The 26727-nt window shown below is 41.8% G+C and overlaps 1 protein-coding gene across 7 annotated transcripts in view; it reads left to right on the forward strand.

Annotated features, from left to right (window-relative positions):
* Nucleotides 1-26727, forward strand: part of TCF12 (transcription factor 12) — a 308920-nt gene that overhangs the window by 203161 nt on the left and 79032 nt on the right. For all 7 annotated transcript variants that reach the window (XM_054041495.1, XM_054041496.1, XM_054041494.1 and 4 more), the window contains one exon: nucleotides 5997-6061. In XM_054041495.1, the coding sequence (XP_053897470.1) occupies nucleotides 5997-6061 (65 nt within the window). The remainder of the gene's footprint in view (nucleotides 1-5996; nucleotides 6062-26727) is intronic.

The raw sequence follows: 26727 nt of genomic DNA on the forward strand, positions 1-26727 counted from the left end.
CAGCTGTGTATTCAACTTACGTGTGTATGCTCCCAGAGCACCAGAGTTGAAGAATTTTGCCTAGCAGTATCCATAGAAGGGCAGCGCCCGTGCCTCATGGCCATAGCTCCTCCCCTGGCTATATGAGGCAGCACCATCCTTACCTCCCTAAGTTCCTTCTTACTCTCCGTGGCTGGAGTCTGAGCTGTTTGTGGTCTTAACCTCACAATTTCTCACTATTTTAGTGTATTTTTCTAGTTTTATTTAGTTAGGTTCAGGGAAATGTATGCCAAGGCATTCCCTTTGCCTGGCCCTTACCAAACAGGACTCTTGTCACCAGTGTCTCCTTAATAGGTTACTGGAGGTGTAGGGCCTGGGGTCGGAGCAGGCAGCTCCACTGTATATCCGTGTCCTGCAGCTTCGGACCACCTAAGATGTCTGTCAAGCTTTCCTAGATCACATCAAGGGTTCAGTAGTTCACATGCTTACTGACAGTACTGCAGCCATGTATTGTGAACAGGCAATGGGGAGTATGCTCCAGTGTGCTATGCTAAGAGGTGATCAGGTTGTGGCAGTTCTGCATTGATGAGAGTATCGCTCCAATAACCAATCACTTGCATGGGGTCCAGAATCATCTCCCAGGCCATCTCAGCAGGAATTTTTCCTGGGACCATAAGTGATGTCTGAAGCACAGTGTTTTGTGAGTCATCTTTGCAGCCTGGGACATCTTGATGATCAACCTGGTTGCTACAAGGGACAACAGGAAATGCTGTCTATTCTGCTCTTAGGGGAGCCTCAGTCCAGGCTTCTAACTGATGCCTTCCACCTCAGCTGGAAATTGGCTTTCCTGTTGCTTTTCCTCCTAACTTGATCATTCCACAAGTCATTCTCAAGCTGGAAGTGGATTGGGCCAAGCTCATCCTCATTGCCGGTTTGTTTACCTGCCGCGTCCGCAGGTCCGGCCGATCGCGGCTCCCACTGGCTGCGGTTCGCTGCTCCAGGCCAATGGGAGCTGCTGGAAGTGGCGCAGGCTGAGGGACGTACTGGCCGCCGCTTCCAGCAGCTCCCATTGGCCTGGAGCAGCAAACCGCGGCCAGTGGGAGCCGCGATCAGCCGGACCTGCGGACGGGACAGGTAAACAAACTGGCCCGGCCTGCCAGGGGCTTTCCCTACACAAGCGGCATCCCAAGTTTGGGAAACACTGGTATATTCTATACAATAATTAGATTTAACCAAACCAGCAACAAATGTGTGCTCCTGGATCACTATATTGGTTTAATATGGAGCCACAGACAGTCCTCTTAAACACTCCAGCCTATATTACCATCCAGACAAACTGGACTTCTGTGATAATAGGTTATTAATACCAAAAATCACCAGACATTAGGTTCTTCCAGCCTCAAGGGGCCAGTCATTTACACAGGTCAATGGATGCTCAGAACCTTCATCAAGGACAACGCTGTACCCAATGCTTTAGTAAACTAACTAAAGATTTATTAGCAAAATTCAAGTATTATTCCAAAATGAATAGCAGGGATGTTAAATCTGTTATGTTGCCCAAATAGTTTTTGGGGACCATAGTCCTTTCGTTCAAAATTTCCCCTGTCAGAATTCACCAGTCCAGAGATGGGGTAACAGAGAGGTATCCGGGGCCTTTGTTCTTGCTTTTTATATCTTGACACTTTTTGCTGGAAAAATGCTTACTGTGTTATGGGGTCAAGCCATTCCATGGTGGACGTGCCTGGCCATCAGTTCTTCATATGAATTGCAAAATTTTGCTTGCATCTTTTGCATATGTGCTGTTTGAGGTGTCTTTGGGAATGACATGCAGGGACTCTTGTTTATAGTTCCTTTGTTATTCCCGAAGAGCTAACCTGAGGACATTTCTCAGACTCACAACATGCTTGAGTTACAAACATCTAGCAAAATTTCATAATTACACACATGTCACTCTACACAAATTATAACCAGCTAATAATACTCAGCAGATTGGAAATTTTTCAATGATACCTCACAAGGTATACTTTGTACAAGATTTATCACAATTTTGTAAAAGTGGTGACCCATATTAGTATAGATGGTCACCTTCCCCTTTAGACATCATCACGGGGCATACCTGGAGATGGTGACGTAAAGCCATTTGAAACAATATTTTATAGGCTTCAAATTTTCTGTGTGTAACTGGAGTAGCTCCCCACCTAGACCAGCTGTCATCTGCTGAAGTGACTGGAGACTTGGGAGCATAAAATGCCAGCACTGGCGATGTGGCCAGTAGATTCTTTATACCCTCAAAAGCATGCTCCAGTACTTTATCCCAAAGCTGTACAGTCTGTTTTAAGTATTTCATAAAAAGTTTGGCCTTTAGAGGACTGATTTGGCGTGACTTGCTCCAAATTTTTATCATACCGAGGAATCACATCAGTTCTGATGAATTTCTAGGTGATAGCATTTCAACTATAGTTTTTACTTTTCTGAATCATTTCTCAGAACAAATCTATATGGTGTGGTGAAACTTTCTGCCCCCAGTAGGGTGGGGTATTATGGGCCCGCCATGCTTTTATACTGAATGTATAAAATGTTCATTTTACTTGTGTCTAACAATTCCTACTTGTTACATAAACCATCTATATATGATGATTTTTCCAGTCTTCGTAATTTACTATTACACAAATATTTGTTTTAAAGCCTGCCTGGAATACTGCATACTTTAGTCAAAGTTGTTTATCATTTGGTGTAAGAGTCTCATTTTCTGGAAAGAAAATGCTGAGTCTGTTTAACGTGAACAGTATGATTCATGCTACTTCAAATAATTTTGCATGCTAGGTATTTTATTTGTTTGGTGCCTGATGGTTGTTAGAGGCAAATTGCTTCCGCAAAAAAATGTTCACTTTTCTTTCTTTCTCTCTCTCTCTCTCTCTCTCTCTCTTTTTTTTAATAGCAATGCTCCCATTTCACCAGTAAATTATAATAGAATATTTGTAGTAACCAATATGTTAATAATCATGCAGAGATGATGTTCTAGGAGGAGTTAGACATTTTTCTATTTTAAGTAGTAATTTGTATAAAATGAACAAGATGAACTTTTGCTTAGCAGGCAAAAATTTAAACTAGTAAAGAATTGGCATTTAAAATTGGTAAATATCTAAAGCTAACAGTCTTCATTGCGTATTATCTAGTCATATTCATTGTTAAAGCAAAGTGCAACTTTGGAATTTGTGTTTTCTGATTTATACTAAAAGATATTACAAAATACATGTATTATTTGTGGGGGAGGTTTCTTTCATTGGTTGCTAAATAAGCATAGACATTTTCAAATGCTTGAAATGTTGTGAGTATCCTTGGTTTATTAATCACTGTCTTCAGATTAGGGTTTGAATAGTGTGTTTGGATATTTTTTGAGTGCAATACTATGGTTTGTCACACTTGGGACAGATATCTAGTTAATGTTTTCTATAATCAGTGATTGTCTTTCTGACTCTTTCCACACTTTGGCAGAGATTGACTTTTTAACCATCTTTGATGGTGAGGCAATGCTCAGGAGGCTGTTCCCACTCAATGTTAATGTTATTTGTCAAACATCTGAGATTTAATAGAGAACCTCAAAGCCACATTTTAAGGCTGGATGCTGTAAATACTTGACTTCAGTGGAATATTCCTCTTGTGGTGTTTCTAGGATTGGGACTTCAATTTGTAAAGCTGGTATTAGCAAGTAGTAAATTTTAAAAAGAATCACACGTGCTTGATAAATCTGAGAATACAATGAACACAGAAAGATTAGAACATATCAGTACATAATTGTGTGAGGGATATTGTAGACTCTGGTTTCTTTTTGAAACTGCCTGAGCTTAAATTTAAAACGCATGAGCGCAACCTCTTCACCTTCCATTCCCCCCCCCTCACTTTTTCCCCACTTTCATCTAATTGTTCACTCATTCTCTATTCCTTTTCCACTTTGCCTCCTCGTTTATTCCATACCCCACTTTCATTATTGGTTCCTCTTTGCCATTTGCTTTCCCCCTCCATCCCACACTCCACCTCCCTCACTTCCACTGTGTGGGTGTGAATAAGATGGGAATGGGGGGGGATAGAGCAGGGAGAAGCTCTTTCCTTGTCTGCCCTGGACAGCATGAGCAAACAGAATCAGGGAACCTTCTTCCGCCACCCCCACTATAAGCATTGGCAGGGGTCAGAAAGATGAAGCTCCAGGAAGTCTTCCACAGGTCCCTCATACTGAAACAACCAGGGTAAGGGGTGGGGCCCTGGATTTCTCCTCCCACTCAGCCAGCAGCACTGGAAACAGTAAATGGAGCTCTGGAGCACTTTCCCACCCCTTTATGGTATTGCCTGGGAAGTGGCTGTTCTTACGGGGAGCCATGGAGCATCTTTCTCACTGTTGACTATTGCTACCAGTAGTGGCCAGAGGGGGTGGAGCACTGTAATACCTTGCCGCATCTCACACCCTCCAACCCCAACCAGCAACATACTAGGGCAGCTGTTCTATATGATGAGCACAGCCCTGTGTGTGGTGCCTGCAAGCCAGGAGACAGCCTTACGAAAGTATGGCTAAGTGGGGAAAGTCTGGTTGTTCCCTTGAATGGGTAGGTTAATTGAGCTTTTTATATGGTTAGAGTTTTCTCCTGAGATGAAGGTTTTAAAGGATGAGTGGGCATATGTGGGTTTCCAGGGTTGATTAGATCAATCGTAGATTACAAAATTACTGTGTTTCTGTTGCATTTTAATTTGTTAGCAAAAGAAGTTATTGCCTGCATTGTGATTTGGGGGTGGGAGGGTGTGAAGTGTCCTAAATAGTGCTGAACTTTTGCTTCATTGAGAACTAAATCAGAGTTGCTGATTTCCGGAAAGCCTAAACTAAGCTGCTGCTTTACCTTTTTCTTTCCTCACCACCCCATGCCTTTATTAGTACATGGAAGAACCTATTTAAAAGAAAAAAATCCACACTAATTGTCACGTAAATGGTTTGTTAAATTAGTTAGCCTACCTCTGTAACAAGCACTATGTATGACACTGAGTGTTCTGGTTAAACTTGGAACTCCTGTTGCTGCACTACAGAATACCAGAGAAGGGATGTGTGCCAGCGCCTGCACTCCTTTTTAGTTTATTGAGTTGTGGCGTTTGTTTCAAATGTCAATATACCCTAGTAGTTCTATTGATTCTTCCCACCAAATGATTGATTATATGAGATGTCTTTATTAAAGGTGGCAACAGTTACATGAAATTACAGTAACCTGTTGTGAATTACTTGGTTTTAGTTTCTGTATTTCACAAATTTGAATTTTTGTGCACCCCTGCATGCGCTTGTCCTCCCTTCCCTAGGCATCTGAATGTGGGCTTCATTTTGTGCTTAAGAACCGGAGGGTTACGGTCTTCAGAATTTCCTTTATTATGATTATTCTGCTGCCAGCACTTTCTCCTTGATTTTCCCATTTTTTTCTGTTGTTTTCATCTGTTGCTATTATACAACCTTGTCTCCATTTGGGAGAGTAGGATGTAACTCCTCTAAGATTGTGGACTGTTTTTTGTTCTGTGATTCAACTAGCAGAGGTGTACTCATCATGTTAACACCACAGCCCAAACCTTTTACCTCTTCAATTCTGAGTTCCAAATACTTTGGTAATGAGTCTGGACATCCAGTTTTATATGTCAGCTTCCTGCATGCCATCAATTTACTACACTGCGTCATTCTGATATCACTTTTCCAAATAGTGCTACCAGCATTAGAAATGTTCATTTTGCTTATAACAGATTGATAACTATAACAATGTACAAAATTATCCCTGATCTGTACTATGGTATGTTGATAGACTAAAGAGTGACATTTAACCATATAAAAGAAATATATGAATAAGCCCACTTTTAACCTGGCAACTTGCTTTCTGTAGATTGCACAGGGCTTCAGGTTTTGTTTTAATGTTGTGCTGGCAAATATTTTTAATGTAAAATATCTAGCCAGTTCAAAAATGGGTTTATTTCAAACCTTTTTTTCTTTTGCTTTGTAGGAAAAACATCAGATAGGGGTCCATTTCCACTATATGGCAGAGACCCAGGACTACCAGGTTGTCAAGTAAGTGCAGTGATCATTGAAAAGAAGTTGAATTATCTTAATTCAGTAATTAGTTGAATTCATTTGAACATTTCAGGCTAATAGTTCTTACCTAAGACAGAAATGAATGTAAAGGTCTAATAGCACTGGCTTGAATTGTACTTTGTGAGAGCTAGTGCTGTCCAACTGCCTCACAAACCTTTTGTGTGTATATTTGAGATGGGTTAGTGCTTGTGAAAGGGGAACTGTTTCCATGGTTCTGGAGACTCAAGTCCTTTATTTAACAAAAGAATGGATATATATACAGTGCTATACATGTTTGGCAACTTGCTTCCCCAATATGCTCCACCCCTTTCCTAGATGGGATCATCTTGGACTGAGTCCTTTCAATTCTTGGCCTCCTTGCCAGCTGGTGTGATTGTTCACTGGGATTAGATTAAAGTAACCAGATTTATTTCATATAGACCATCAAACCATGAACTTCCAGCAACTACTGACCTAGGCTGGATTTGAATAGAAACCTGGAGGACTAAGTCCCTGTATAAAAAACCCATCCCTTGAGTCTTTGGTTGCTTTCCCTCTCCTCCCCCGTGCCTTTGTGTATTCTTCGGCCAACGTGTTTTCATCCTGACCTGAAACTACTCAGGTTTTCCAGTCTTGGACCAAGTTTTTCAAAAGTGGCTAGTGATTTTTGTTTGCTGCTGTTAGCGAGATCTCCAACTTCAAATTTCAGAAAATGCTGATCATTCACTATCTGAAAATTAGGACCCTTTAAGGTCTTTCCAAGTGTGAACCCAGAAACAGAGATACTCAAAATCGTTTGTCTGAAAATCTAAGCCTTCTTTTTTCTTGAGCAGACAACTAGTCAGGCCAAATTGTCAATGAGAGTAGAATGTGCACTGAGTCCACCAGATTAATTTTCATTTGTGACTCAAGCTATAATTTGAATTCAGTTTTCTAGAAGTGAAATGCTGGTAGTATATATAATACACTGCCTTAGCAAACTCTTCTATTTCTTCTGTTTAATGTTAATGCTCCTAAGGCAGATAATATCCTCAGATTTCTAAATTTTGTCACCAACATAATCCTGTGTTATTTCTTATAATAAATGGTTTTAGTAATGTTTAAAATAAGTTGTAAGATGCAGGCATATTTCCATTTCAGTGTCAATATGTTCATCTTAGATTAAAAAAAAATAATCCAGGTGTAGCTCATAGTCAGAACAATTTATAAAACAAAATGTGTTAGTTCTTTTCTTAAAAGGAATGTGGTCTGCAAATGTTTACATTTTTTAAACTACACCTTGACAGTACTCCTGAATTTGTGCTGAAAACCAAATGCTGTTTTTTTCAAAATTGTTAAATAACTAGTGTATTACGTGTCTAGTGCTAGGAGAGAAATTCATTTGTGATTATTTATTTTCAATGGGGAAAATATATTCTTATTTCCAGTAAACATTCTAGTCACTTTGAACTAGTGTTTTCAGGAATGTCTAACCTTGGAAAAACTTAGCTCTTGGGTTTGACACTTGTCCAAGTCTCTAAATAGTAGTTTGTAAGGCGTGAAAAGGCAGCACCATGTGGCAGTACTGGTTGTAGCACTGCTTCTCCTATTAAGTAAGGGTCATCTTGATTCCTCTATTCCGTCTCTTCTCTGCAACACAGATGTTGAAAACAAAGACCATTTGTATCTGTACTGTGAAACTCCTATTAATATTCAGTCTCCCAAAAAGCGGCAGTACCTCTTTAAATGCAAGTTATGGACTTCATATGATTGCTAGTCTAGACATTGGTAGATTGTATGAACGTTAGTGTTGTTCAAACAAGTCAGTATGTGCAATATTTAAATATAATAATTTAAGTTTGACATTATTTTGGAAGCTGGCTAATTTACTAATTTACTGATTACTTTCATTAGTGCTAATTTTTTATATTGCAGAACAGGTTTACAATCAAATTACATAAAACTGTGTTTTGTTCTGCAGTGGGAAGAGGTTAACTTTGCTTGTAGTTTCGCTTCAAAGAAATTGGTTTTGTATGCCCACTTTTTAGTGATGCCAGTTCTCCATTTTATTTTAATTTCTGTTGATTAAACTATTTTGAAGCCAAAAGCTTCTTTATTCTAATCTTATTTTATTTTGTTTTGTTAAAAGATTTTCCTGGGATTTCCCAATCTCTCTATCTCCCTCCGTCCCCTTTTTAGAAGTTGTAAATAAAAGGGAAAAATAGTTTTTAGTAGATTAGATTCCTCTGTTTTAGTTTTGATCCCAGTTGTCTTTTTTTAAAGTTTTGTTTTGTTTTTCCTCTCCAAATATAAGATTTCTTAATGTTTACAGGAGGTTTAGAATTAAGATATTGTTAAATCTGTTGATTTAATTATTTTCAGTGAACTTCTGTGACAGACTACAACTTGTTCTTTAACTTAAACATCTCTTCAAGATACTTTTAGCAAAAAGTTTTTAGGATGCTTTTCTGCTGCCTCTTTGAGTATTGAGCTTTTGGGGCCAATTACTCTGCTTTTTTAGCCCAATCCTGCAAAAACACTTTTAAGTAACTTTGTTTATGTGAGTTGTTGTTTCATCTCAGTGGCACCATTCATGTGTAAAATATTTACCAACGTAAATGTTTGCAGTATCAAGCTCTTCATTTTTATGCCATATAGCGTGAAGAATGCCAATACTTAACAATGCCCTGTAGGCAGTTTTCCTGAATTATGGTGCAGCCGACTACAGTTTTCCAATTTATCACAAAAACTATTTCCGCAAACCAAACAAGCTTTGTGTGCGGCTTCTGGTATTTTACTCCATAGTAAATTGGTTTGTCCAAGTGTTTAGTGACCTGATTCTGCTTTCCTCCTTTTGGTTTCAATGCATGTTCCCTCCCTCCTCTGGATCCTTGGTATGTCCTGCACCTTCCTGTCTCCTACAGCTTCTCTCCCTTGGAAAATGCAAAACCTCAAGGAGACATCTAGTAAGGTGGTCGAATTGAGCTGTAACCAAACCAGTGACTGTCATTGTTTTTTAGAAGAAATCCAGAAATTGTGATCTACTAATAGAATAAAATGCTATGCTAGGCCACTTTATAAAAACACCATATTTGGTGTCCCTTTAAATTGGGTTTATGTTTATATTTTTCTGTGTGGAATCACACTATCAATTTAAGTTGTTTTTTTTAAATTGTTTCTCTGTGAACCTTAAAGAGTGCTTTATTTTGAAATGAGTTCTTGTAAATAAGGGAAAATGCCTGTTTTCATCAAGTTTATCTATGGTAAGATTGAAACTACATGTTCTGTTAGTGAAATGAGTGGAGATTACATTCTGAATTGTGAATGCATGCTGGATTTTAACTAGGGTCATGAACGTATCTGCAGGTCAGTGCACATATATTTAACCATTCAGATTTTGGTTTTTATAATAAGCAATCAAATCTGCATTATCTTTAAAATGCACCCTACATAAATAGGGAGGTCATAAACAATGTAACTGTATGTTAAGGTTCACAGCTATGGTTGGATTAATTCTTAATTACATAGTAACATTTTGTACATATAGGAAAATAATATATTAAATGCTCTACTTCAGTAAATCCAGACAGTCATGAAGGAATAATGGAACATAGTGGTGGATTTTTTGAAGTGTAGAAGTATATCCCTTTTATTCTGTATTGAATGCTATCCAGACTTTGAATTATTACCAAGATGTAAGAAAGTAGTTTTAAAAAACAAACAAACCTGAAGTATAATAAATAGTAGACAAGATCTGAACAGAATGAAGAGAGAAAATCAGCAATATTTCAGTTTAAAATGTAACATGTTTATGAACAGCTCAGTTGTCTTGATATGCTTAATAATTCTATAAATTGTACATGCAGATGTAGACAAGACATTCTAATTCTTATAAAATACACTAAGAGAATGAAATTGATGATAGCCATATAAATCTATGAAACACGATTGTTGAAAGATACAGTGATGTGATGGACTAATTACATTTTACTCAATCAGTGTAAAATATTGTATTGTAAAATATTTTATGCTGTAATGATAGATGGATTTTTAACTTATTTGTGGCTGTTAGTATTTTATAAGTATTGTGGCTATTGCTAATAACGATGTTTGTTCCAGAAGCTCTATGTTTTGGATCAATAAAAAAAGAAGAAAAAAATCAATAGCAAAAATAACAGTATTTCCAGTAATATGCTACACCAGTTTCACTTTAATGACCCATCAGTTATGCTATTGCCATGAAGCTAATGTGAGGTGACTCATTTAACAGCGTATTATTACATCATTTGAACATGATGTAAGGCACATCAGGCATTATTAAATTAGCCAGAGTTTTACAATATGTCAGTAACATTTTATGCACATTAATAGCATAGTTAGTGTTACTTATGGGAATTTATCTCAAGCAAATATATTTAAGGTAGATTTTTACAGTTATTCTTTCTCACATTCATTTTATTCCTATGGTGTAAATATTACTATACGGGGTTTGGGAATTTTTGTCTTTAACAGGGATAGAATGTACACTACAAGGAAATGCAGATGCAGTGGTCTGAGTGCTGCTTTGGAATATGTTTTATAGTTCATAAAATCACTTTAAATATAGCACTTATTTGGCTTGTCCCTTGAAAGAGAGTTTAGCTGGCTTTTCATTCTCTGTAAAACTCAGATTGACCCGATGGATCATCCTCCAACCTTGCTACATTTTAATATGCAAACATCCTCTTCATCTGGATCCCAGTCATAAGGAGGTTGGAGTGTAAGCTCACAGTTCATTCAGGCTGGAGGATATTATAATTAAATAGAAAATAGAACATAAGCACTAGTTATTGGAGCTTGTCCACTCAGATTTTTCTTCTGTTCTCTATAGGAAATTCATGGCCTCGCTGCTAACCAGGTCAGCACAATTCACTTCAGAATTTAATATGAGATTTTAAAAGGTTACATCTCATTGTCTAAAACTTTGATCAGAGCATTGAGAGTAAAATCCAGATATTGCATTATCCAGTTGCATTGACCTTCATGTTATAAATGTCCCACAAAACAAACAAATCACTTTTATTTTGTGCCACAACTTTTTAAAAGAGAGTAAAGAGAGGATAAGGAAAAATAGTTATCATATATATTCATTCATAAGCTGAATTTTTTTAGTAAAAAAGGGAAGCACCAGAGAAGGGGGTCGGCTTATGAACGGGTATAGAGAGGGAGAGGTGGGACACGGCACCTCCCCCCCAACAGAGGGAGCAAGGAGAGGCAACACAGCCAGCAGAGACAGAAGGGAAGAGGCAGGGCCAGAGTCTCTCCGCTTCTGGCCACGCTGCTCTCCCCCCAGCCTCCGAAGCAGCTGCAGCTCTGGGGCTGGCAGGATGTAGCCATGCTGCTCACCCCACAGCCCCCAGGCTGTGGCCGTACTGTCTGGGCCTCTGGAGCATGCTGCGGTCGTGCCCCCCGACGCAGCCCACTGGAACATGCTGCGGCCGCGTCGCCCGGTCTGGCCCGCCGGAGCAGGCTGCGGCCGCGCTGCCCAGCCTACCGGAGCAGCTCCAGCCAGGCCAGAGACATCCTCCCCAGATAAGGTGGGAAGGAATGGGATGGTGAGAGGGGGGGGGGGTCCTGGGCTAGGGGTAGGGTCATGTGGGGGGTGGTCACAGGGGTTACTCCCCCCAAAATTTCTCCACTAGTTGCTGTCCCGGCCCGTCAGGGTAAGCAACTGGCACGCCAGGACACTTTGTTTACTTAGGTTTACCTCCGTGCCTGTGGTCACTCGAGGTAAACAAACCATCTTGGCCCACCAGCAGCTTACCCTGATGGATAAGTTTGCTGACCCCTGAATTATAGGGTCGGCTTATGAACGGGTTATAAAAATTTTCCATTTTTACTTATCCATCTTGGGGGGACGGGGGGTCAGCTTATAAACGAACCGGCTTATGATCGAGTATATATGGTAATTTGTGTCAATTTCTTGGGCAGTTTGTCAGTTTAATTACTTTGGCAGCAGCAATCCAGATTTGATTGCAAAAGCAGATTGCTTTGCATAGTCGGTATTTTGCCTCTTTCAAAACTTCACTGGGTTTTTTGTTAGCAGAGCAGGCAGAGTGCAGATCTTGGAAGCATTCTGTGACGGGTTGGATCACAGAAACCCCCTTGGGAGCCACCACCTAATGTGCAAAGACTACCCCTGCTTCTGTTTTCCCTGCCAGCTCAGGACTCCAGCACCCTGTCTTGCTGAGCCAGACACTCCCCTCTGCTCCAACACAGACCCAGGGTCTGAATATCTTGCCCCTAGGTTGACCAGACAGCAAAGGTGAAAAATCGGGACAGAGGGTGGGGGGTAATAGGAGACCATATAATAAAAAGACCCAAAAATCGGGACTGTCCCTATAAAATCGGGACATCTGGTCACCCTACTTGCCCCAAAGCTGCAAGTTCACCTGAAAACAGCTCACAGAAGTGTGCTTGTCTTTAGCACTCAGATGCTCAACTCCCAATGGGGTCTAAACCCAAATAAATCCGTTTTACCCTGCATAAAGCTTATGCAGGGCAAACTCATAAATTGTTCGCCCTCTATAACACTGATAGAGAGATATGCACAGTTGTTTGCTCCCCCAGGTATTAATACATACTCTGAGTGAATTACTAAATAGAAAGTGATTTTATTAAATACAGACAGTAGGATTTAAGTGGTTCCAAGTAGTAACAGACAGAACAAAGTAAGTCACCAAGCAAAATAAAATAAAATGCGCAAATCTATGTCTAATCAAACTGAATACAGATAATCTAACCCTCAGAGATGCTTTAGTAAGCTTTTTCTCAGACTGGACACCTTCCAGGCCTGCGCACAGTTCTTTTCCCTGGTACAGCTCTTGTTCCAGCTCAGGTGATAGCTAGGGGATTCTTCATGATGGCTTCTCCCTCCACTTGTTCTCTTCCACCGCTTTATATATCTTTTGCGTAAGGCGGGAACCCTTTGTCTCTCTGGGTTTCCACAGCTCCCTCCCCCCACTGGAAAAGCACCAGGTTAAAGATGGATTCCAGGTCAGGTGACATGATCACATGTCACTGCAAGACTTCATTACCCACTTGCCAGCACACACATATACAAGAAGATTAACAGGTAAACACAGCCATCTGCAGACAATGGTCCTGGTTAATGGGAGTCATCAAGATTCCAAACCACCATTAATGGCCCACACTTTGCATAATTACAATAGGCCCTCAGAACTATAGTTCATATTTTTAGTTTCAGATACAAGAGTGGTACATTTATACAAATAGGATGATCACACTCAGAAGATTATAAGCTTTGTAATGATACCTTACAAGAGACCTTTTGCATGAAGCATATTCCAGTTAAATTATATTCACTTATATTTTTATAAAACTATTCTGGTTACATTATATTCACTTCTTATTATGTTTTTATAAAACCATATAGACTGCACAACGTCACACATTCCTACTTAAGTTTTGCTCAAGTGTTGTGGGAACTCCTTTATACGTGGGGGGACGGAGGAGAAAAATCAATATGTACAGATACTCCAGAAAGTGAGAGCACCACCAAACTTCTGTCGGGTGGAAAGGAAAATAAGACTGAAAGAAAGAAGAAGCTAGGAAGTGATAGTCTTGGGAGTGGAGTGGGAAAAGATATGAGAAAACAGCCTCCTCAGAGGGACAGTTTCTACATCCTTTCCCCCAGTTCAGTTTTCTATCCCCTATGATGAGTTTATAGTTCATTCACTGAAAAATAAAGTTTGGGGTTGACCAAAACAATCTGTAAATTTGGTGAATAGTTTTGGATTAAAAAAAGAAAGGGAAAACTTTTTAAAAAGTCAAAGCTTTTCATTCTTCTTCGAGTAGTGTCGCTATGGGTGCTCCACTGTAGGTATGTCTGTGTCCCTGCACTGCTGATCAGAGAACTTTGCTAGCAGTGTCCATTAGGCCTCCACATGTGCTGTCTCTCATTGTGCTGTGCCAGAAGACTAGCCAGCATGCACGGGTAATGGTCCTCTTCCTTCTCAACCAACCCTGGCTAGAGACGGAGCCCTTAACTGTCCTTTAGGAGATGGTTATGTCTCCTTTTCAGTTGTTAATCTTTAGCTTTTAGAAATCCTTTAGCCGCTTTTTGACTTTTATTTGGCCAGGCCTTAAAAGCAACAACAAAAAGAAGAAAGAAAAGACTTCCTTCTTCTGTTGACCCTCACTGCGGAGGACCCACCCGGACAAGGGTATGCCCTGTACTCCAGACTTCAAGAAGTGTCGCACTTGCAGCGAGGTGATTCCGGTTGCGGACAAGCACTCCCAGGGCATTCACTGTCTCGGCAAGTGCCACATCCAACAGTAGTGTTCCCTCTGCCAGCAGCTCTGACAGAGATCCTGCAAGGATAGAGCACCCCACCAGAAAATCATCTTTATGGAGGAGGCTCTCCGACCTCAGCCCTTTGCCAGGTGTGAGTCTTCCCCTCAACCTTCAACTTTGCAGACACCTCTCACACATCAAAAAAAAGAGAGCGGGAAGTCCTCTCAGTGAGCCCAGGGATAGCCAAGGGCAATCACCATCTTGCTCAGTATCCTCAGCACCACGAGCACTGAGATCATCCAGCACCTGAGTCTCATGACAACCGTCGGTGTCTGGTACTGTTGATAGGCCCACAGAACCTTTGGTGACGGGGACTGAATCTTCGGTACAAAAAGACAAGAACAAACACCCTAAGACATTCCTGGTATGCAAGCTGACATCGGTACTGCCAGCGGCATTGCCCCATCCCGCACTGGACAGTGTTACAGGTGAGGTCCCCATCTCCCCCAGCACTGCCACCGACACTGGGACGCTCAGTACTGGCAGAATTCCATCAAACCAGTGGCTGTGTTGGAAGCTCCTGACTCTCTCCCCCTTGGTACTGGGATCATGACACCTAGCCATGGCTGATCAAGGGGTATTTCCCCACAATCATGCCATGCCCTTCCGATGTTGAGTGAGGGATCAGAGAGTGAGCCGGACTGGGTTTCTCTGTACTCCGCCCAATCTCCATATGGGACCTAATATCAACAGTGTTCAGGGACGTACCACCAGATGGCACCACCATCATCTTGGTATAGGCACCACTGGGAACCTCTACCAGGCCCTATGCCAGTGCAGTGGCCATACTGGGATCCCTGGGTGGCGCACTGCCAGCCTTCCTTGAGGGCACCGAGCATCGCCTGAGAACCTCCCAAGCATGCCCCCTTAGCTATAGCATCACAGGTCTCAGAACCCCAAGAAGTGGAGGAGCAATTGGTGGACACAGAGGAGGTGGTCACACCCAAGGCCATATCCTCTTCCTCACCGGACGAAGTGATCATGCCATCACCACCTTCCATGGTGGATGACTTCTGCTTGTTCCAAGAGCTGGCAAAGAGAGTGGCAGACACCCTTTGCATACCATTGGAGAAGGTTAAAGATACACACCACCAGCTTATCAATATCGCCCATGTATCAACTACCTCCAAAATTGCCCTCACAATCAATGAGACCATCCTAGACCCACCTAAGATGGTGTGGCAAACCCCAGCTTTGGTGGCCCCAACATGCAAGTGGGTGGACAAAAAATATTATGTTCCCACAAACGAATCAGAGTTTCTATTTACCTGCCCAATTCCATCATGGTGGACACTGTAGACTCTCATGGCTGACAATACCGCTCTAAGACGACACTCTACAACAGAGATTGGAAGCGTTTTGATCTCTTTGGTAGGAAGGCGTGTTCCTCTGCCACCTTACGGTTTTGAATAGCCAATTACCAGGTGCTCACAGTGAAATTTGACTACACGAATTACAATAAACTATAGGACTTTATTGATAAACTCCCGGAGAACTCCCAGGATTCCTTCAGCGTCATCATTTAGGAAGGGCAACTGGTGGCAAAAACAGCTTTTCAGTCAGCCCTCGATGCCGCCAACACAGCTGCCAGGATCATCTCTAAGGCTGTGGGGATGAGATGGGTGTTGCAGCTCCACCTCTTGGGTTTTCTGAAGGAGGTGCAGATCACAGTGGAGGACCTCCCCTTTGAAGGGGTGAAGCTCTTTGCCGAGAAAACTGATGCCTCTCTCCACTCCTTGAAGGATTCCAGGGCCGAGACACTTTAGCCCTCAATAACAATAGGGGCCTTATTCATCCAAATTCCCATCACAACAGCACTATGGAAATGATGGCACCAGAGGAAAAAGGGAAATTTCTCAAAAAAAAGCATTCTGGTTCCCAGTCCTCGACCCAACCACCTGCCCCTAAGCATCACTTTTGACGGGTAGGTTGAGGTGCTGTGAGACCACACCCCACTATATTACCTGTGACCACACACCCATTTGGTGGCCACCATTTGACAACGTTCTGCTGTGCCTGGGAGCGCATTACATCGAACAAATGAGTCCTAGAGATCGTGAGATCCGGCTATTCCATCCACTTCACCTCCCTACCCTCTCCACAACACCCTTCCCCCCCCCCTTCAGAGACCCTTCTCACAAGAGTCTACTATGGCAGGAGTAGATCAACTCCTGCAGTTAGGAGCCATAGAACCAGTACCTCAGCATCTGTGAGGCAAGGGGTTCTACTCTCGTTACTTCTTAATATCCAAAAGAAAAGGATGTTGGAGACCCAACCTGGACCTCAGAGCTCTCAACAAGTTTGTCAAAGCTCAGAAGTTCAAGATGGTGACCCTATCAACAATCATTCCATCAATGGAACAGGGAGACTAGTTTCTGGCCCTTGACCTACAAGATGCCTACTTTCACATGTCAGCATTACCATCTCACAGACATTTCCTCAGGTTTACTCTGGAGCACAACCACTACCAATACAGGATCCTCTCCTTTGGACTTTCATCAGCTCCAAGAATATTTTCCAAAGTTCTCTCGATGGTGGCCACCCATCTATGATCTCAAGGGATAATGATCTACCCTTACCTGGACGATTGTCTCCTTAGAGCTCGATCACTTCAGGAGACTCATCAAGCCACCAAAGACCCGATATGCTTGTTTGTGGAGCTGGGCCTGCAGATCAATTCCCAGAAGTCAACCCTTACACCAGTGCAATGCCCAGAATTCATAGGGGCTGACCTAGATACACTACAGGCCAAAGCCTTCCTACCTCAGGACAGGTTTCTATCCCTGGTATCGCTTATAGATACTGCTCAATGCAGCCCTCAAGTGCCAGCCAGAATCTGCCTCCAGCTCCTGGGGCATATGGCAGCTTGCTTGGCGGTGATTCCACATGCCAGACTTCACATGTGATGCCTACAGCCGTGGTTCAGCTCAGTTTACAGAACAGGGACAGTCTGGACAAACCCCTGTCACTACCCACCAGAATCAAGAACTCCCTGGACTGGTGGAAGAAACCAGCCAATGCATGCAAAGGGATCCCCTTCTTACAGGTGCCACCTTCAACACTCCTTACCACAGACACATCCCTTATAGGATGGGGGTGCACACTTAAACAGTCTCACAAAGCAAGGCAAATGGGCGCTTGCAGAGATCTCCGTGCACATCAATCTCCTCAAGCTGAGAGCAGTCAGGAACACATGCACCAGTTTCCTCTTGCTGAAAACAGGGTCTCATATAATTGTCCTGACAAACAAAATAGCATATATTGTATCAACCACCAAGGAGGAGCCAGATCGCCCTCTCTATGCACAGAGGAATCTCTCACAACATCACCTTATCCACGACTCACCTCCCAGGCACTCAGAATGTGGTAGCGGAGAAGCTCAGTTGCACGTTCCTGCACGACCACGGGAGGGAGATGCACCCATCAGTACTTCACAATTTGTTTGCATGGTGAGGAACACCATCCACAGATCTGTTTGCTGCTTACCAGAACAAGAAGTGTCCACATTACTGTTCCAGGGCGGGGATATGACAACACTCTCTGGGCGATGCTCTCCTCCTCTCATGGGACAAGGGACTGTGGCCAAGACAGACCTGGAACCCTTACCAGATGCGCTCATGATGTGCCCACCGATCTTCCTTCCGTCCACTCCACACCTTCTCTCTCAGGACAAAGGGAGTACCATACATCCAAACTTGGGGATCCTTTGACTCAAAGCATGGCTCCTACATGGTTCCAGCACCTAGAAAGCTCATGCTTAAAGGAAGTGCAAGAGGTTTTACTAAACTGTAGAAAATCCTGCACGCGATGCACTTATCTGCAGAAATGGTCCAGGTATGAGATTTGGTGTATGGCCTAACAAATCTCTCCAGTGGCAGCAACTCTTCCACGTATTCTGAAATATGCCCTGACACCTAACAGCTATTACAGCATTTCACCAATCCGTAGAGGGGTCCTCAGTACTTTTGCACCCAACCACTAAAAGGTTTCTTAAGGGAATAACAAATCTCTTCCCTCAACTTCGACTTCCTGCCCCCTTGTGGGATCTAAACCTAGTGTTGAAAGGGCTGACTAGGCCTCCCTTTGAACCTGTGGCTACCTGTTCACTTGCATACCTATAGATGAAACAGATCTTTCTGGTTGCAGTTACCTTCCCTAGAATAGGGAAAATAGCAGCTCTGATGGCTCATCACCTATACACAGTATTCTTCCCTGATAGGGTTACACATTGACTGCATCCAAGGTTCATCCCTGAAGTGATTTCGTTTCACATGAATCAGTCTATTCACCTTCCACCCCAAGCCTCACTGAGACATTAGGGAGGTCATACTGCATACCCTAGATGTTAGGAGAGCCCTTGCATTCTACCTTGATAGGACAAAGGCCTTCAGGAAGTCCCCTGACTATTTCTCTCTATGGCGGAAAGATATAAGGACTCAGCGATATCAGCCCAAAGACTATCCAAGTGGGTCTCAGATTGCATCAGACAGTGCTACCAAATTCATAACATGATCCCTCTGGACTTGATCCGTACACGTTCGATGAGATCATGTTGACTAGCAGCAAAGGTGATGCTTAAAATGAACTGAATGATAGGAGGGAAGAAAATTAGCAACACACCTCTGTTTACAATGTGCTTATGGACAATTTTATTGCCCTGATATAATTCAGTCTTCTCTAAACTTGTATGTGAACTTCTGAAAAAGTTGTTGTAGGCTATGTCTATACTACTACTTATGTTGGTATAATTTATGCCACTCAGGGATGCGAATAAGCCACACCTCTGAGTGACGTAAGTTGCATCGACCTAATGGCCACTGTGGACCGTGCTATGTCAGCGAGGGAGCATCTCCCGCCGTCATAGCTGATGCTGTTCATTGGGGGCGGTTTAATTAAGTCAGAGCTCTCTCCTGTCAGCTTAGAGCGACTACACTAGAGAGCTTACAACAGTGCAGCTTCGCCTCCGTAAGCTCTCTAGAGTAGCCATAGCCTTGGTCTGCATATGCACAGACATCATGTAACAGGGCAGAGGGGTTATAATCCTATATGGCTTTGGCACAGCTACACCTGGAATACTTTGTTCATTCTTGAGCAACTCGTTACATTGACATAAGAACTACAGTGCCAGAACACACTAGTGTTTGTCTGATCCAGTATTCTTTGACTAAAGCGGTGGTGGGCAATCTGCGGCCCGTGGCCCATCAAGGTAATCTGCTGACTGGCGGCCAGTTAGCGTGTTTACATTTGCACGGCCGCCCACAGCTCCCAGTGGCCGCAGTTCGCCGTTCACAGCCAATGGGAGCTGCGGGAAGCAGTGGCCAGCATTTCCCTGTGGCCTACGTGTACCTGGCTGACACCCACTAGGCAAGATGCTTCCAGTCTCAATAGCTGGTTGTGAAGGGCCCATTCAGGGAAATGAGCAATCAGGGAAAACAATAGGCCCTTGGAGAAGCTTATCCCCCACTTGGTAAACCTTCCTGTGGATGTTTCGGCCAGCCAGTAAGCAATGGCCGCTATGACTCTGCAAGGCCATGTGACCAGACCACATGTCTCTGGACTCCATTTTGACTACCTGTATTTTTCCACAAACTGGGCTGTGAACTGTTTTTGAATAAAGGTTTCCTGCCATATGGTAAAGCTATATAAGGCAGGGAGTGACATCGTCTGTTGTTCTTAACTCCCCCACAACTAAACACCTAAGAGAAACTCTGAAAGAAAAGGACTTGAAACGGGGGTGGGGAGCCCAAACTGCGAATGCAGTGCAGTACAGTGTGCCTGTAAGTGAAATGTCTGGGGAAAAATCTCAGCTTGGTTTAACACATGCATATTGTGCATATTCCTCTCCACATTGAGGGAGAGGCGAACTGGGTAATAAATTCATACTGGTCAGGGCTTCGATCAGGGCAGGATGGTACAGCTCTCGGGTCCTATGTTGGGGGGCTTGGGGTTATTTTGGCTGTAGCCTCTCTATTGTTGGTTCATGCAATGGCTGGTCAGCCTGCATGTAACTGCAGCTGAGTATGTCCCTGCCTGTGTGAATACTGGTGGAAGTGTAGGACCGGAAGCAATCTATAGCTTGTCACTGCAACACAGTGCTGAGAGGGAACCCAGAATGGTGAGTCAGAGGGCTAAGTGGCACCCTGCGGGGAACTCATCACAAGTACCCAGTTTACCTTCTCTATAACATTGATTATTTTATGTACCTCTGTCATGTATTCCTTCTTAATTATTTTCTCTCTATACAGTTCAAAACTTTTCAGTCTCTCCTCATAAGGAATTCTATCCAGTCCTGTAATCCTTTACGTTGCCTGTCTCTGACCTCCTCCAATCTCTGCTGTGTCTTTATTAAGAGAGGTGACCAGAACGTCATTCCGGGTGAAAGGCATCCCATCAGTTCATATGGCATTATAGTATTATCAGAAAGATAAACTGTAATGAGTTGAGAGAAGAGCAACAAAAGCAAATAGTGGAGCTGAAAAGTGACTTAAAAAAGATTAAACCAATGGAAACAAATTTTAGTCAGTGTGCCAAACTGTTCCTTGGTCTTCCGTTTAAGATTAAGCATGCAGAAAATCATATGGAGCATACATTGAACCCGTCTCTGCCTGTTCAAAACAGGTGCTGTTAAGTCAGACAAATGTTGGCACTGTGATTCAGCATGTGCTAACTTAACCTATATGCTCTGGGAATGCTCCTGTACCCAGATACTTTGGGCAGAACTTAATTGCAGACTTAATTTTTTCCTAACAAATATAATTGTGTTACAAGCTAAACATATAATTTTAAACTTAATAGACATTAACTGAAAGCTAAATAAATCTGAAATTTTTTGGCAGAGCACTAATAATTGCTAAAAGACAAGCACTACAAAAATGGAAAACCAAAAAATGACCAACAATTGAAAACTGGCTCATAGACATGGTAAGGTTGGCCACCATGGAAGGAATTGTATACTGTAACAGAAATACTCAAGAAAAATTCTCATACTTTGCTGGAAGTATCTGAACAATCCTATTAAATGCATTCTCCCATCTGCCCAGCTTCTATAGCCACTTCCTTCCCTCCCTGTCTCTATCTCCCTCCTCTGAATTTTGTTTCTATTATTTATCTTATTTTAATAATTTTACTTTAACTAGCTAGTTTTTTATAAACAAATTGTTTGTAAACTGTGTAATAAAATATAAATCAATTATTTGTATCCATTCATATTTTATGTAATTAAATATATAAAGTATAACTAAGGTTAAGTAGCAACTGGTTAATATATTCTGAGAAGTTTACGTATTATGAGAATTTTATGTATAGATTTGTGTGTGTGTGTGTGTGTGTGTGTGTGTGTAAGTAAAGTTACTGGGGGGTGGGAAATGCTAAATACATATAGCCCCTGCATCCTGATCCCACTCTCCGGCAGGAATGCTTGGGGATGGGGGTTGCAGGCGGAAGGGGTGGCCCCACTTGCTCTGTCCCAGGGCCCCACAAAACGGTAATCTGCCTCTGAATAGGGAGGGGTAGGAATTGTGTGAGGTGGTACAAAGGGGCATTCATATGAATACTGGGAAGAAATGAAGAGAAAAAACTCAGCACGTTCATCAGTCTGTTAGACTGAATGACCTAAGTCAACCGGTCCTGCACATCTCTAATTTCTTAAGTAAATCCCAATACTAAGACCACCAATAACACAATGGGTTCTCTTAAGTAAAATCTAAATACACAATAAACAAACATGAGAAATATCTGAGATAAATTATAATATACACAGCGCAAAAATGAACAGGTATACACATCCTTTATATTATACACAGAAAATTAAAAAAAAAAATAGAATATGTACTTTAAAGGCTGCCTGACTTTTTTTTTTTTTTTTTAATTTCAATTTTTTCAAGGTGAATTCAGTGCCAGAGAAAGATACTAATCTATGACAGCATTGGACACTGAAGTTCTTTATCCATAGGGAAGGTATTAGATAATCAGCAGTGTGGTCAGTTTCCCCACCCACCCTTGTTTCAGCAGTATGTCTTAACTTTGGATGAACCTCTTCTAAATGTTCCATGTTTTCTTCATTGATGATTTTGCTAACACTACAATCAGTGCTAGTTACAATGTTGTGTGTGTTATGTGGCAATAGGAATTTGACTGAGACCACAATATCGGTTTAAATTCAAGCCAATTTTGAGTAATAAAAGTACCCCCCCAAAAAAAGAACCCCCAAGAGTTGTACATTTGTGCATGTGTTTTTAAAAAAACACTAATATAACTTTAAAAACTGATAAATTTATTTTGTTTTGTAAATTTTTGCTTTTTAATCTTCTCTTGGCTGACACCTTTTATATCAGGTGTCAGGCCAAAGCAGTGTTACCAGGTATGCTGTAAATCCCTGAAAAACGGGTTTTATAATGGAAAGTCTGACACAATATTAAGTGAAGCAGTGATTCTGGCTTCTGCCATATGATACTCCTTAATAAAGGTTTATGTATTTTAGGCCCTTCTGAATCTGGAAACCAAGTTTTAGTTTGCTTTATATTATGCACGCTGTAATCTTCTCTTGATTGTGACCTATTAGAGGATAATTCTTCTGCCAATAGCACAAAAATGGCTCTTGTTTTTCAGCTGAGATAAAGAGCCCATGCATAGGCATAACATTTAAGAAAGTAAAGATGTACTTGCTCAGAGGCAAGGCTTTTCTGAAGCAAGAGGTGACCACCTGAAGTTAATCCGGGAAGACATCCCTGAGAGGAGTGGGTAGCAGGTGTTATAAATTAGGCATAGTGGAAGGAGGACTGCTATTTATAAAAGGGGAGCACTTCTGTGAGAAATCATTTTGAATGTCTTAAGGAAAGAGGCAGACAAAAAATAAATAACTTGTTTCTTTTCTCACCTTTTCTTTAGATGGGGTTGAAGCATTTGAAAGCTTTTCTGAATGCAGTATTGTCATCTTTGAATTTATGGCTGTGCTTAGTTGGAGATTGGTTATGAATATTCCATAAGCAAATGTATGCTTGATGGTACGATAGATTACAGAGGGCTGTGTAAGGAAGTAAGAGCCCTGTCTGTTGGTGAGTGTAATAGGGAGAGCAGAACATAACCTTGTCTTGCCAAATAGTGTGAATAACAGTGCTATTTCACAAGCCTTACACAGCGCATCCCAGATCTTCTGGTTCCTGCATCTAGGCTGACCCCAGTTGTTCCCCTTTCACTTGGCTACCAACTGGGACCAGGAAGATCAGAATAATTACCCGGAACTCCCTCCCCTGGAATTCACTGAAGGATGCTTCAGTTACCATGCTTCCAACTTTTCTACCCTGCGTAAGCCCCCATTTACCTGCCTCCCACACCCAAAAAATGTCTGGTTAAGAGGAGGTGCCACAACTCCACCCCGTATTTCTTTGAGGTGCAATTGGCTGGTTTGCTATTCTGTGAGATTTTTTAAAAATTGCAAATAGTCCATTCTGATGACTACTGTTAGAGGATAAAGTTTGTGCAGACAACCCATTTCTTATAAAATGTCAACTCAACTGAGTTAGGGGACAGTGCATCTCCAAACCAGTATCCTGGAAAAAGCTGAATGGAAGCAAAGGACTAGTTGGGTACTCTGATAATAGCAGTAGGGGAACCAAACCATGCAACTCATACTTGCTTGTGTAATCATCTTGGAAGATCTTTCAAGAGTGTGGGTTGTAGTTTGGGATGGGGAAGGGTGACAGACATTTTACTGAGCTATTCTAGACTGAGATAATGTTTGTACTAGGGAATCTGACCATAACCTGTATATTAGGACTGGGATGCAAATATAATTTTATTATTGGGCTTTTCACCTTTTGTCTAATATTTAGAATAGCCCAACAGCCTGCTGGAACACTATAAGGACTAAAAGGTAGATAGAAAGCTAGCTAGATTGTTGGGCTCAACGGGTAGTGATCAACAGCTCGATGTCTAGTTGGCAGCCGGTATCAAGTGGAGTTCCCCAGGGGTCAGTCCTGGGGCTGGTTTTGTTCAACATCTTAATTAATGATCTGGATGATGGGATTAATTGCACCCTCAGCAAGTTTGCAGATGACACTAAGCTGGGGGGAGAGGTAGATACGCTGGAGGGTAGGGATAGCGTCCAGAGTGACCTAAACAAGTTGGAGGATTAGGTCAAAAGAAAACTGATGAGGTTCTTCAAGGACAAGTGAAGAGTTCTGCACTTAGGAAGGAAGAATCCCATGCACCGCTACAGGCTGGGGAATGACTGGCTAAGAAGCAGTTCTGCAGAAAAGGACCTGGGGATTACAGTGGATGAGAAGCTGGATATCAGTCAGCGGTGTGCCCTTGTGGCCAAGAAGATCAATGACCTATTGGGCTGTATTAGTAGGAGCATTGTCAGCAGCTCGAGTGAAGTGATTATTCCCCTCTATTCGGCACTGGTGAGGCCACACCTGGAGTATTGAGTCCAGTTTTGGTCCTCCCACTACAGAAGGGATGTGGACAAATTGGAGAGAGTCCAGCGGAGGGCAGTGAAAATGATTAGGGGGCACATGACTTACAAGGAGAGGCTGAGGGAACTGGGGTTATTTAGTCTACAGAAGAGAAGAGTGAGGGGGGATTTGATAGCAGCCTTCAGTTACCTGAAGGGGGGTTCCAAAGAGGATGGAGCTAGGCTGTTCTCAGTGGTGGCAGATGGCAGAAGAAGCAGCAGTGGTCTCAAGTTGCAGTGGGGGAGGCCTAGGTTGGATATTAGGAAACACTATTTCACTAGGAGGGTGGTGAAGCACTGGAATGGGTTACCTAGGAAGGTGGTAGAATCTCCAGCCTTAGAGGTTTTTAAGGCCTGGCTTGACAGAGCCTTGGCTGGGATGATTTAGTTGCTGTTGGTCCTGCTTTGAGCAGGGGATTGGACTAGATCAGTGGTTTCCAAACCTTTTTGATCGCACATCTATCAGTAAAAAAATTTTTGAGCACACACCCTCTGCCGCACCAGCGCTACCATTTTTGCCAAAGGGCAAAAAAAAACAAAAAAAACCCCTGCCACTCGGACTCCCGCCTGACGAAGGAGGGGAAAAAAAAAAAAAAAAACGCTCCTCCTGCCGCACACCCCCGAGGATCCTCTTGCGCACCCCACTTTGGAGACCACTGGACTAGATGACCTCCTGAGGTCTCTTCCAATCCTAATATTCTATGATTCTATGATAATACTGAACCTGGCATCAAAACACTTTAGAATAGTTGGTTATTCAGTGATATGTACAGCTTTATAAGTGAAAGCATACATGATTAGGCATTAAAAGGCTAACCGTTATTTGGTCCACTAAGCAGATAAATTTCTGCTAATATAGTTACATTGTACCACTAGAGACATTCTTTGTTACATTAATAATGGATTATATGGGCTGGTGGCAAAATCTCTATGGTGTGTGCATGTGTGTGGGTTCTTATTTCATCACATATTGGTGGGGAAACCCAGCAGAGGACAGGAAGATCTAAATGTGACTTGTAAATTAACAGAGCCATTATGTGGACCTATTTTCAACTTGTAAAAAAGCATTTTAATAGATTTTTCTAAAATTAGTTGGTCATGTGTGCACAATAACAACTTTACATAACAACTTTATCTGCAGAGATCAAAAGTCTTCATTTAATACAGCATTTCAGCATAGATCTCAGTTGCACAAAAATCAGGTAATTCATAGTTAGGGTTCACCTGGTGTGGGGTGTTGGGTTGACAATGGAATTGTAGCTTTAGCTAAGTCATCTTTATTGTTTTGTAACAGAAGACTTTTTAAATTTAGTATTTCACAAATTGGGATGAGCTGTCATTAATTTCAATTTCCTGCTTCTGAAACCTGAAAGACATGTATTTGAAAGACACTGTGCTTAGGAAAGTATATCAAAATAATTCAAACTAGGGCTGTCAAGTGATTAAAACATTTTATCTCAATTAATCTCACTGTTCAACAATAATAGAATAGCATTTATTTAAATATTTTTGGATGTTTTCTACATTCTCAAATATATTTATTTAGGGTGACCAGATGTCCCGATTTTATAGGGACAGTCCCGATACTTGCTTATATAGGCACCTATTACCCCCCACCCCTGTCCCGATTTTTCACACTTGCTGTCTGGTCACCCTATATTTATTTCACAAAATATAAAGCATACAGTGCTCACTTTATATTTATTTTTATGACAAATATTTGCACTGTAAAAAACAAAAGAAATAGTATTTTTCAATTCACCTAATATAAGTACTGTAGTGCAATCTCTTTATCATGAAAGTTGAACTTAAAATGTAGAATTATGTACAAAAAATAACTGCATTCAAAAATAAAACAATGTAAAACTTTAGAGC

Source organism: Malaclemys terrapin, chromosome 10 (genome assembly GCF_027887155.1).
Source record: "Malaclemys terrapin pileata isolate rMalTer1 chromosome 10, rMalTer1.hap1, whole genome shotgun sequence".
Lineage (NCBI taxonomy): Eukaryota > Metazoa > Chordata > Testudines > Emydidae > Malaclemys > Malaclemys terrapin.